General features: G+C 40.9%; 1 protein-coding gene across 1 annotated transcript in view; it reads right to left on the minus strand.

Annotated features, from left to right (window-relative positions):
- LOC117296092 overlaps positions 1–12865 on the minus strand; it is a 65983-nt gene that overhangs the window by 7063 nt on the left and 46055 nt on the right. The window contains exons 7-16 of the mRNA XM_033778964.1: positions 10675–10780; positions 9873–9978; positions 7965–8321; positions 6988–7155; positions 5883–6087; positions 5041–5248; positions 4034–4166; positions 2451–2589; positions 1775–1875; positions 727–813 (exon numbers count right to left, since the gene is read on the minus strand). Coding sequence (XP_033634855.1) covers positions 727–813; positions 1775–1875; positions 2451–2589; positions 4034–4166; positions 5041–5248; positions 5883–6087; positions 6988–7155; positions 7965–8321; positions 9873–9978; positions 10675–10780 — 1610 coding nt within the window. The remainder of the gene's footprint in view (positions 1–726; positions 814–1774; positions 1876–2450; positions 2590–4033; positions 4167–5040; positions 5249–5882; positions 6088–6987; positions 7156–7964; positions 8322–9872; positions 9979–10674; positions 10781–12865) is intronic.

Below are 12865 nucleotides of genomic sequence, written 5' to 3' on the forward strand. Positions count from 1 at the left end.
AGGCTCAATCGGTCATCGGAGTTAGGAGAAAATAACAGCAAAACCCACCCTTGTTTCCGCCCGTTTCGCCGTGTCATGACATGTTTTAAAAAAAATATCTGTTATTCTCGATATAGAGAATTGATTTAATGTGTTCTCGAAAAGTAAAGCATTTCATGGGATAATATTTTAAGGGAAGTCTTTCACCATAACCTTCTGTAAACCCTGTAAGTTATTTGTAAATCTGTGAACTTTTAATTTTTGTTCTGTTCAGAAAGTGTCCAATGGCTTTAAACCTGTGGAGTACAGTCCTGGGACTTATTTTACACCCATGGTTACCCCATCACACTTTCCCACTGTGCCCCTACTCCACTGGGTTCCGGCTGCATGTTTCAAGAATACCCCTGGGTTTTACCGCTCACACCTACTCCAAAGCAGGGGTGGCTATTCCCAGGGTAATGCTTATTTGCCGGGGTAGATCAGGGGTAAAGCAATCATAGTGTGAAAAGGCCGTTATCGCCCGGGGTTGAGTAGTGTGAAAAGGGCTTCATGTTACCAGGCATTCTTCGCTTACACAGCTATTACACAAATTTGGTGCTTGGACAGTAACTGAAGAATGGTGATCATAAGCAAAGAAATCAGCGGTAAGCAGAGCCATGAAATTGTGCCCTGAACCTGAACAGTTTGTAGGTTCATTATTAGTGTTGTATACTATATACACGGTAACAGAATCTACTGGCATTTTACCTTTGGCACTGGTCTTATTTCACACAGCTCACACTTGTAGTTCTCAGTTGGTTCTTTCATGCCAATGCAGTCACAATGTTGCCACACCTGCAGAAACAACGTCAAATCAATCAATTATTGTTCTTATCACAAAAATCAAACAAATACACTATGGCAATCCATAGGTGTTAGATGTTCAATAGACCGATCCATTAGGCTCTGCCCACTGCGCACTGTGAGCAAGAACACAAGAGCCTCTCTAATGCCTTTCTGCACAACTCTGCCGCGTGCGCCAAGCAGATGCGCACGCATGTCGGACCTTATTTTGTCGGACTTTTGGCTGCGCAATGGGTTGTGATTGGTCAACACGCAATAGGGCGGAGCTTAATGGACCGGTCTATTGCAAATTGAAGGAATTGCATATCAGTAACCTTATTTTATTTACCATAATTGGAAAGATCCCATCCTTCTCTTTTCAATGATGGAAAGCTTTGGTATGGAGGGTGAACAAGGACAAAATACTGCTTTATTACAAATGACCTTTGTGTTCAGGCTCAAGTGTTTTTTTGTTGGTATGCTTGGTGGGCTACAGTCACCAATGGTAAGGAAGAGGGGCTATGAGTGCAGTGGACTAAAGTCGCCTATGGTAAGAATATAGAAGTCTTATATAACGCACGTATCTACCGAACAAGGTACTCAAGGCGCTGAGTATACACAAACTTTCAGAAAGATAGACTATTGCAGCGATGAATTTTGAGACCCAATTAGTTAGTACCTTATAATGGTTTACAAGGTGCTACGGCGCATACAGCAGCCACAGCCAGGAACACCGGGGCGAACCCCTTCTCTTTTCAACAAAGGCTGTGGGTTCTTTTACATGCGTTACACTACACATGGGTCCAACGGCTTTACGTTCCATCCGAAGGACGAAGTGTCTAGCTTAAGGACACAAGTGTCATGGCTTGGAATTCGAACCCACACTCTGCTGATCGGAAACACCAGAGTTTGAATTTGGTGATCTTAACCGCTCGGCCACGACACTTCCACAAAAGGGTGAAGCTATACCTACCATGCATTGTTCACACTGAATCATGAGTCCCTCATCGTTGAAGAGTCCACACAGACATCGAATCACCTCCTCCTCTTCCTCTTCCTTTAATAATTTACTATCTGCAATCAAATCAGTTTATCACAACCAGTCAACATAAAGAAAGACAGTTCTCTGAGAACAAACTCTACCTGGCAAGTAGATACACACATGGTGTTACCGCAAACCAAATATATATTGATACCTCACCATGCAATGCCTCAAATCCTTTATACAGTCAACATCAATTCGGTTCGATAAACATTTATTTCGGTGTTGCCCTCACATTGGTGTTTCATAAATAGAATCAGTGACAGTTATAAACCGTAGCAACAGTAGCCTAAATCATTAAGAAGTAAGAAGGGCAAAACTGAGGATTGGGTAAAGCCTTGTGGGTGGGTCAAAAGAGAAAAAAATGAAAATGGTGGGAGGAAAACTCAAACTGGGGGAAACCAGCACCATTTGGACAGAATATATATACATATATATATATCAACAAATGAAAAAGAAGAGAAAATACCCAGCTGGCCAGGATTTCATTCCTCATTAAACTACAAAGTAAAGGTTGCTTGTTTAAGCCAGGAAAAGGCAAGAAATGGACTAGTTGGGGGGGGGGGGACGACTCATTACAACCCAAATATCGCTGGGACAACTTTACCTTCTTTATTATCCTTGTAGATCTGCGGTTGGCCGAGAATGTCTTCAAAGAACTTGGCGTTGTCCGTCTTAGCCTTGGTGTAGGCCTTACGCAGGTCTGTTGCATCCCGACCCAGTTCAGACTTCTTACCATGGTATTTCTGTCAAAATAAAAATTTAAAAAATTAAAAAAACAATTATCAAAAGTCTCTAAAAGTCTCTAATGACGAACATGCTAGATGGGATTTGAAGCATTGCATTAAAGGAACACGTTGCCTTGGAGCGGTCGAGTTGGTCTTTGAAAAAGCGTAACCGTTTGTTATAAAATGCATATGATTAAAAAGATATTTTAAAAGAAGAATATAATGATCCACACAAGTATCACTCGAAATTGCGTGGTTTTCCTTTTACCTCGTCGACCACTTATGGGAGTCAAAATTTTGACTCCCATAAATGGCCGACCGTGTTAGTTCGCAAAGTAAAAGGAAAACCAACCAATTTCGAGGCAAATGTGTGTGGATCATTGTATTCTACTTTTAAAACATCTTTCTAACCATATGCATTTTATAACAAACGGTTACAAACGCTTTTCAAAGACCAACTCGACCGATCCAAGGCAACGTGTTCCTTTAAGAAGTATCAAAGTATATTTGGCTTGCGATACCACCATGTGCTTGCTGGGTTCAAGGGGAGGGCTACACTTAATTGTCACCATGGGCATGTTGCCACCTACTCCTGAGGCTGAAACAGGGTTAACCCCTTCACAGTCTGTAAGGGTGTAGGCTTGGGTATCATCCACTAGGAGCCACCTACTCCTGGGGCTGAAACAGGGTTACCCCCTTCACAGTCCCTAAGGATGTAGGCAATGGTATCATCCACTAGGAGCCACCTACTCCTGGGGCTGAAACAGGGTTACCCCCTTCACAGTCCATAAGGATGTAGGCAATGGTATCATCCACTAGGAGCCACCTACTCCTGGGGCTGAAACAGGGTTACCCCCTTCATAGTCCCTAAGGATGTAGGCAATGGTATCATCCACTAGGAGCCACCTACTCCTGGGGCTGAAACAGGGTTACCCCCTTCACAGTCCCTAAGGATGTAGGCAATGGTATCATCCACTAGGAGCCACCTACTCCTGGGGCTGAAACAGGGTTACCCCCTTCACAGTCCCTAAGGATGTAGGCAATGGTATCATCCACTAGGAGCCACCTACTCCTGGGGCTGAAACAGGGTTAACCCCTTCACAGTCTCTAAGGATGTAGGCTTGGGTATCATCCACTAGGAGCCACCTACTCCTGGGGCTGAAACAGGGTTACCCCCTTCACAGTCTGTAAGGGTGTAGGCTTGGGTATCATCCACTAGGAATCACCTACAACTATTTTATTCCAGGGGCTGTTGCCAGCTACTCCTAGGGCTGAAACAGGGTTACCCCATTTACAGTCCATATGGATGTAGGCTTGGGTATCATCCATCAGAAGCCTGGCTGGTACAGCAGAATGAACTACCTTACAAATGAATTAAGCTGTATAAAAACCAGTCGGTTCATATAAAAATTCTCTGCAACTTGAGAAAAAAATATGTGAATCTACAGAAAACCCGTCTTACCTCTGCATTCCTAAAGACGCGGATGAAGTGTTCGTCGAATCGTTCCACCGTCTTGTAATAACCAGTCATGATGTGCCTCTCAATGGTGCTTAAATCAATGGGATCAGAAATCCTCTGGTAGTAGTCTTGATTTCTGTTGGAATCAAAACAAATTCAAATCAAATCAAATCAATCCAATCATATTGACTATTGATAAAGGAAGAATCTCTGGGGCCTTTTTTCATGAAACCTGTAAGCATAAAAGCGTGCTAAGCACAGAAACATCTTGCTGAACAGAAGAACCAGTTAACAGTATATTATTTTGACGATATAAGTGTGTCAGTTGAAAGGCATTTGAACTTTGGCCAACTTGTTTAAGTTTAACTGTTGAAATAACCAACCAGAAAATTAATAAATGGTGATCAACAAGAACCAGCATCTTAGATGTTCCAAATCAGGAGGTTTACAAACTCCCTTTGGTGACTGCTTTACTATTTTCAAGAACATCTGAAGGCTCAAGGAAACTTTCAGAAAATTCTAAAATCAGTTAATATACCAAGCAATCACCTGGACCCAATTTCATAGAGCTGCTAAGCACAAAAATTTGCTTAGCATGAAATTTCTTCCTTGAAAAAACCCGGATTTCCAACCAAATTTCCACATGATTTTCAGGATAAGCAAACAACAGCTGAATACCAGTAACAAGAAATATGCAACAAATGGAAATTTTGTTGGTAATCCTGTTTTTATCAAGGAAGAAATTTCATTGTAAGCAAATTTTTGTGCTTAGCAGCTCTATGAAATTGGGCCCAGCTTGCATACATTATCAGGCCTTGAACTTTGCTCTTTAAGGGGCACAGGAATTTCCCTCTGGTATGGGGCAATTCTATGAGAAGAATGTAAATTTGTATTGGAACTTAGCAAAGGGTAACAAAGCAAAAGCACAGGGCACTACAACAATTGCTGTGTGTTAATTCAAGGCTTGCATTATCATGATAAATTGGCTCAGATGAATCCCATAGTCTCACCTCTTCTTTGACGGCCTGTTCATAAACGGTATCGCCAAGCTCTGTCCATTTGAGTCCCGATACGTACACACCACGGTATATATATCCTTAAACACCTGGGCGAGGCGGGCGGCCTTCGTCACCTCAACGTTGACCTCGGCTGCGGCAAGACGGCGGGTTTTGACTGAGCGGGATGTCTTGAGTGCAGTGAATTGGGCCATGAATACATCTGCAAGATAAAAATGTTGGTCGAGATTGAAAATGATGGACTGCTCGTAAGATCATTAAAATATCTCACCATTTTGTGGGTTAAAATTGCAGTGTGAACACACCATCTGTATTACAAATCAATCCGTGCTAGAGTTTGAACAACGCAAGCCCATTTCATACTCACTGCGAATGCGAAGCAAATTTGTACTAAAATTTTGACGGCACAGGACTGTAAGCACAATTCGCATAATTGGTTGCGAATTTGTGACGTTAAAATTTGTATCACACTCACAGGAAGTATGAACCGGGCTTCATTCGCACTTTGTACAATTAAGCACCACCCCTTCCCCCCTAAAGCAGACAGTGTAAGACTTAAATAGTATCCAAAATCTGTACGAAGGCTGTCAATATTGAACACTTGAGACATTACAACTCAATCATGCCTAGAACTCAGTCACACGGTTGTGGGTTTGAATCCTTCAAGTGTCTGAACTGGTGGCTAGGACTAGGGCTACATGTATGGCTATATCACCATTTTAGAATTGAAGCATAGGATGCCCATAGCAACAGCCGCAGCCATAGCCCCCAATTCAAACAGTTTGGTTACATTGATTTGAATGGAAGCCAACCCAAGATGGCCGCATGATCGTTACCTTTTCCATTGTCATTCTGACTGTTGGTCTTGATAGTGAGGTTCCCTTCCTTTGCCTTCAACTGAGTCTCTCGTACACGCTTGATCTTCTCGATGTTCCGCAGAAGGAATAAGCGTCTATCTGCGATGAGATTCATCTCTCTGACTGACATTGGTCGAGGTAAACGTCGAGCCTTTAAGGCACTATGATCTTCAGCTACACCTTCCTGTTAATCAACATAAATCACAACATACCATAAATTGTATCTGTAAACTAACAAACTTAAGACAATCCTTGAGCTCACTTTGTATCTTGACAAGTCCGCTGGGGCTAGTCCAGCTGTATGTGTGTGTAAATCCTGCCAAAACTCTCACATACCCCCGAGTAAAAATACTCAAACATTGAGAAACTTAGTAGAAATCGAAACCTTGCATGGTGGGTGTATAATCAGGAGAGGTTTGCGCTAGCATTGTGTGTAATTCTCAATTGAAGAGTGTTGGTTCTGAGAATTTAACCAGTTCTTTTCAGAGCTAACACTATTCAAAAGAGAATAACACATGGTGCTACTGCAAACCTCACCCGATTGGGAAACTGCTTACAAACCAAATGATCTAATGGAACAAACGACCCCATGTTTCGACCCAAGTAGAGTCTTTCTCAAAGGAAGAGAAAGATATGAGCTAGGGTAGAAATGTGAGGTCGGTGAAATTGTTGTGTTTTGCATCAATATTTTTGTTGGCTTTGATAACATAAATAAAATAAAATAAAATATCCTGTACCACACTGGACATTAAAGAGTTTTAGTTTTTGACGACGGATGCTTCTGTGACGGTAATGATGACATTTTGCGTCATCTGCGCATCCGTCGGCTTTGAGGACGGTCGTCCCTCAATTTCTACCACAGTATCTTCGTTGTGCTGAAAACTACAACATTGGCTGAAAAACCATCGCAGAACCATTCGTCATCGAAAACAGAAACTCCCAAATAACTTCCACTGGCGCAACCAAGATTATTGTGATGATGACGTCAATGGGTCAATAGCACTGATCCAACGACTTGATCTGGACTAATCAACTCATTTGTGCTAACCATTCAGTTAAACTGCTACTATCTTAATCCGCTTACCCTTTTCTTGAGGTTGTTCTTGGATTTCCTTTTCTCTTTCACTGGTCGTCCCAACTTCTTCCCCGTCTTCTTATTATTCACTGGGTCTTTCTTGACAATTCCGTTTGGTTTCTGGGTCTTGCCTCCTATTGTGCCTCTACAGTTACTGCTGCCACACATGCACTCTTGCTGCAATTCAAAAACGTCACAACTTTAAAGGGAGGGTCAAAAATTGTCTTTTTTGTCAATGTAATGTTTTCTTAGGGGTCTTTCAGAAAAGCAATTGTGTATAATAATAAATAAAAAAATAAATAACAAAATTAAAAAAAATGTTTAAAACAAATATAAATACAAACATTAACAAACAAAAGAAGAAGCTAACCCAGCTGGTCAAACCAATTTCAGGGGAAAAAATTATTTATTTTTTTAGTTTTAATATTGACTTTTTTTAAAGGCATTATATAACAAAGGAAGATTTGATAAAACTCAAATATGAAAGTTTCAGCTGAAAGTTATAGTGTCTACTTGCTGAGAAAACAACAACAAACTGTTGAGTCCATCCAAGTTTAGCAAGGTGACAGCAGGTACAAACTGCATCTCTGGCCACAGCATTCATGGATGGACACTGACCCTCAGAAATCAGAGTAACAATTTATGCATGAATTGTTGCTCACTGTTGACAGAAAAGTCGGAGAGTGGAATCCAGATCTAAGAAGGTACCTTCAAATAATGGCATTTTCCACCTTTTGGTTACGCCTGGAGATCTACATGTAGTTACACCCAGAGAGGCTTTTGGGAAAAGTATCCTCAGCACTAGATCAAAGAGCATAACTTGTTTGTTTGGAGAAAAATACAACCTTTGTTTTGTTCACCAAGCAGACTTTAAAAAGCAACCAAAGGGCATGACTTATATATTTGAAGAAATATACAGCCTTACTGGTTTTCCAAGCAGACTTTAAAAAGTCAAAATTTGAAATTTCCCAACGCTGGTTTCTTACCTGTGTTTCCAGGTTGAAAGCGTGGAAGTTATAATCATATGTCAGCTCATCACCAACGTTCACATCCTTCATCGCAAACAGGGCAATCCGATACATCCCGTTGACAGACCACTTCTGCATCTCACAGTTTGGCTCGCAGCTGTGATTGACGAAGCGTCCCTCGTTGCCGTACCGGTACCCGTCGATGACGGTGCCCGAGTCCAGGTTGAGGTAGTAGTGATGCTTCTGGTATTGGTAGTCGCTGAGGGCTCGCTTCCAGAGTTCTTTGACGCTGATGACCTCGCCGACGTACTCCAGGATGAACTCTCCAGCTTTGATGGGAGTCTGGGTGCAGATTCCCCATCCACGATCCTTGGTCTGAATGAGAGATACCAACAAAATGAATATTTATTATAATTATTGTTATTATTATTAATTTGGCCCCCCAAAAAAAATTTTTTTTTTTCTTTTTTTACAAAGGAGCAAATACAAGAAGAATGAATGTTTCGGTTAAATTGGCCATTGGTTAATCACTGGCCAGAAATTGGTTACAGCTATGAAAACGCAACCCTGATCAAAGATATTGCAAAAATAGGGAGAATGCCAACATTAGGGCTAGATAGCTAGATAATCTGCGTTTCATAAGTGCATGTCCTGCTCTAGTCAATTTTTCTTTGCTCAACCCATACTTGAAGCTGCCTCTAGCTACCAGGCAAATTCGGTGGTCTAGATAGCTAGATAATCTGCGTTTCACAAGTGCATGTCCTGCTCTAGTAAATTTTTCTTTGCTCAACCCATACTTGAAGCTGCCTCTAGCTACCAGGCAAATTCGGTGGTCTAGACAGCTAGATAATCTGCGTTTCACAAGTGCATGTCCTGCTCTAGTCAATTTTTCTTTGCTCAACCCATACTTGAAGCTGCCTCTAGCTACCAGGCAAATTCGGTGGTCTAGATAGCTAGATAATCTGCGTTTCACAAGTGCATGTCCTGCTCTAGTCAATGTTACTTTGCTCAACCCATACTTGAAGCTGCCTCTAGCTACCAGGCAAATTCGGTGGTCTAGATAGCTAGATAATCTGCGTTTCACAAGTGCATGTCCTGCTCTAGTCAATGTTTCTTTGCTCAAATCATACTTGAAGCTGCCTCTAGCTACCAGGGACATTCGGTGGTCTAGATAGCTAGATAATCTGCGTTTCACAAGTGCATGTCCTGCTCTAGTCAATGTTTCTTTGCTCAACCCATACTTGAAGCTGCCTCTAGCTACCAGGCAAATTCGGTGGTCTAGATAGCTAGATAATCTGCGTTTCACAAGTGCATGTCCTGCTCTAGTCAATGTTTCTTTGCTCAACCCATACTTGAAGCTGCCTCTAGCTACCAGGCAAATTCGGTGGTCTAGATAGCTAGATAATCTGCGTTTCACAAGTGCATGTCCTGTTCTAGTCAATTTTTCTTTGCTCAACCCATACTTGAAGCTGCCTCTAGCTACCAGGCAAATTCGGTGGTCTAGATAGCTAGATAATCTGCATTTCACAAGTGCATGTCCTGCTCTAGTCAATGTTTCTTTGCTCAACCCATACTTGAAGCTGCCTCTAGCTACCAGGCAAATTCGGTGGTCTAACTAGTAAGACATCTGCTCTAGATTGGCAAAGATTGTGGATTCAAATCCCACCCGCATACAGTGCTAACATACATCGATGTTAGGGAAATCCAAATAATATTCTTTATCCCTGATGCAAACTTAACATCTATTATTGAACACAAACTTCTTACACTTTAAGCAGAATTTGAAAACTTAGCATGGTGGAAATACGATATAGCAAAGGTTTGCGGTAACACCATGTAATGATAATCTCTAAACATGCTAAATGAGTTGGGGTGGTTCCGAAAAGAACCTTTGGTTTCAACTCGACGTTTCTAACTTCAACTTACATTAAAGCGCTGCAGTCCAGGGGTCCATTCATGTCTCTGTATCCTCTGATTGGAGCAAACTTCTTCACATGGGCAGGTACTGGGCGAACATTCACCAAGAACCATTCTAGACATAAAAACAATCAAGTAAACTATAAACAAAGTGATCATTTAACATCTCTTATATCGTTGCGGTACCCGCTGCCAAAACATAGGATTTGAACTGCCTCTAGCTACCGGGCAACCTCAGTAGTCTAGTTGGTAAGACACTGCTCTAGAATGGCAAGGGTCGTGGGTTCGAATCCCACCCAAGTAACATGCCAGTGATATTTTTTCCACAGGACTCGGGAAAGTACTGAGTATACAGTGCTAACACACATCGGTGTTTGAGTAAACAACCAAAATTAATAAAATGATCATTGTTTACATGTTCAGAATGAAGAAAGCTTCCCTTAAAATATTACTTGCTGAAGTGCTGTAGTTTTTGAGAAATGAATAAAACAACTTCACAAAAATAATGCAGCTGAAACTTCTACAGGTAAATTATGTTAAACACATCTTCATTCACAGTGAGTAGGGATTCATGTCATGGTCGAAAACTTGATCTACAAAAGGTATCAAAACACTTGAACAGTCGTTCCCCTGGTCAACCCTCACGGAGGCAACAGAGGCGATTGCCTCCGTTGCCCCTTGTCATTGCCTTGGTGCCCTTGAAATGCTCCAGTAGAAATTTACAATTTCCTCATAGGGTGCCCTTTGCCAAAGAGAAAATGCCTTGGTGCCCTTGCCCTTTCAAAAACGAAGCATACAGAGCCCTGCTTACCTATTGAGGCAGTCTTCTCCACATCCTTTCACATCAGGCTCCCTTGGCTTCTTGCAGTTACAGATATTTTGAGTATTTGACAGTGGCTTCACGTCGTAGTAGATATCTAAAATACAAGAAGAAAAAAATAAATAAAAGTAAATATTTGTCACCTCCAGCGATTTGGCTTTAAAATATGAAGCATTTTAAAGCGTTCTTTATGAAATGAATACGGTTGGAAAGATGTCTTAAAAGTAGACTGTGTTAGTTCACGAAGTAAAAGGAAAACCCAAACTTTTGAGACATGTTTGTGTGGATAATTATATTCTTCTTTTAAAACATCTTTCCAATTATATTCATCTGATAACAAATGCTTTCAATCGCTTTTTATAGTGATCCCTCTGATGACGCTTCCCAGGTTGTAATTTCATAAAGCCCTACGCATAAAACTTGCTAGGCATAGACAAATCTTGCTTAACAGAAACTGGTTACCAGCCAGGATTCCATAAATGTTTACATTGTTGCAACCGGTGCCCCACTTCAGCTTGCCCCACTTTGTTTTGCTTTGCTTAGCAAAGAATATTTTCTGCTAACAGCTTAATGAAATTGGGCCCTAGCCATAGCTACAGCCGAAGCCAGTCATTCGGTTGTGGCATATTTTCAAATTGCAATGTGTAAAAATTTAATATTTTGTTTTTTACATTAAAACATTTTAAAAAACCCGTTAGTCCCCATTTACTGCTGGTGGTTGGTACATGTATCAAATGAACCCCCAAAATCAATACAATTTGGGGCTTAAAAGTCAAGAGCTCAAATTGTTGTCACAGGTAATGCATCAATATTTGTTATTTAAAGAGTTTAAAGAGACACACATTACAGGTGTCGTATTACCGAGGCACTGCAGTGGCCTCGAAAAAAGAAAAAAAACAATCGCGCATAATGAAATGCCGTGATTGCTCATCTGCCCACTAATAAATCATGCAGGTACATGTATCCGACACACATTTGGGACTCGGTCGAGAGAAAGAAAAAAACCAAAACACATTATGTTAGGGAAGCAATTTACCTCGGCTGTTGTATCAAGATGCAATCTGATATAAACGTGTTAGGAACTATGAGGTGTATTATTGCCATGGGTTAATGACTCATTGCATGAGTCAGTGTACATTCAAAACGGCAGCAACACCAAGGGCCAAGCTTCTCAATAATGCACTATTTATACACCCAGACCCTTTTGGACTACTCCAGTGTCGTCGTCAATTCGCTGGACTTTTTAAAGACAGTGGACACCATTGGTAATTGTCAAAGACTAGCTTTTACAGTTTGGTGTACCTCAACATATGCATAAAATAACTAACCTGTGAAAATTTGAGCTCAGTCGGTCATCGAAGTTGCGAGATAATAATGAAAGAAAAAACACCCTTGTCACACGAAGTTGTGTGCGTTTAGAGACCTCAAGTTCTAAATCTGAGGTCTTGAAATCAAATTCGTGTAAAATTACTTCTTTCTCGAAAACTATGTGAGCCAGTTCTCACAATGTTTTATACTATCAACCTCTGCCCATTACTCATTACTAAGTAAGGTTTTATGCTAATAGTTATTTTGAGTAATTACCAATATTGTCCACTGCTTTTAACGCGGGGCCGTATTGTTCCCGTCTCCAGTTCAAACCAATGTGGAAAGTAAAAAAAAAACTTAAAAAAAACTGAGACGCAAATGGGAAAAATGAGTGTCGTCGTTCAATTCCCTGGACTTTTTAAGCATGGTAACCGGATTAAAAGCATTGAGTTATACAGCAACTGGTTCTCTGTGTTCTAATTACACTTCTGACTGTATGCGGTTTAGGGTGACCAAGTAATAATAAAATATCGAAACTACGGCTGCACTGCTTGTTTTTCACAACTGTGCACATATTACTGTCATTCTATCCATGCCTATGAACAAATCCTTTCCACATGAAAACAACCGCCGCTCCCCAGGGCTCAATGTCATGGAGCTTCCCAAGTACAAAAAGTAGCCGAGCACAATCAAAATTCATAGAAATTAAAACCCTCTGAGCAGAGATTGATCTTAACTGTGCATAAATCTAAATTGCTAAGCGAAGTGTTATGTCACCTTATAAATCTCATCTGAAATACATGTATTATTGAATCTTTGCTACCCTGTATCTATTCACACTTACCGCAATCTCAAAAACATACAAACTGACGTA

The sequence above is a fragment of the Asterias rubens genome, chromosome 10 (genome assembly GCF_902459465.1).
Source record: "Asterias rubens chromosome 10, eAstRub1.3, whole genome shotgun sequence".
Lineage (NCBI taxonomy): Eukaryota > Metazoa > Echinodermata > Asteroidea > Forcipulatida > Asteriidae > Asterias > Asterias rubens.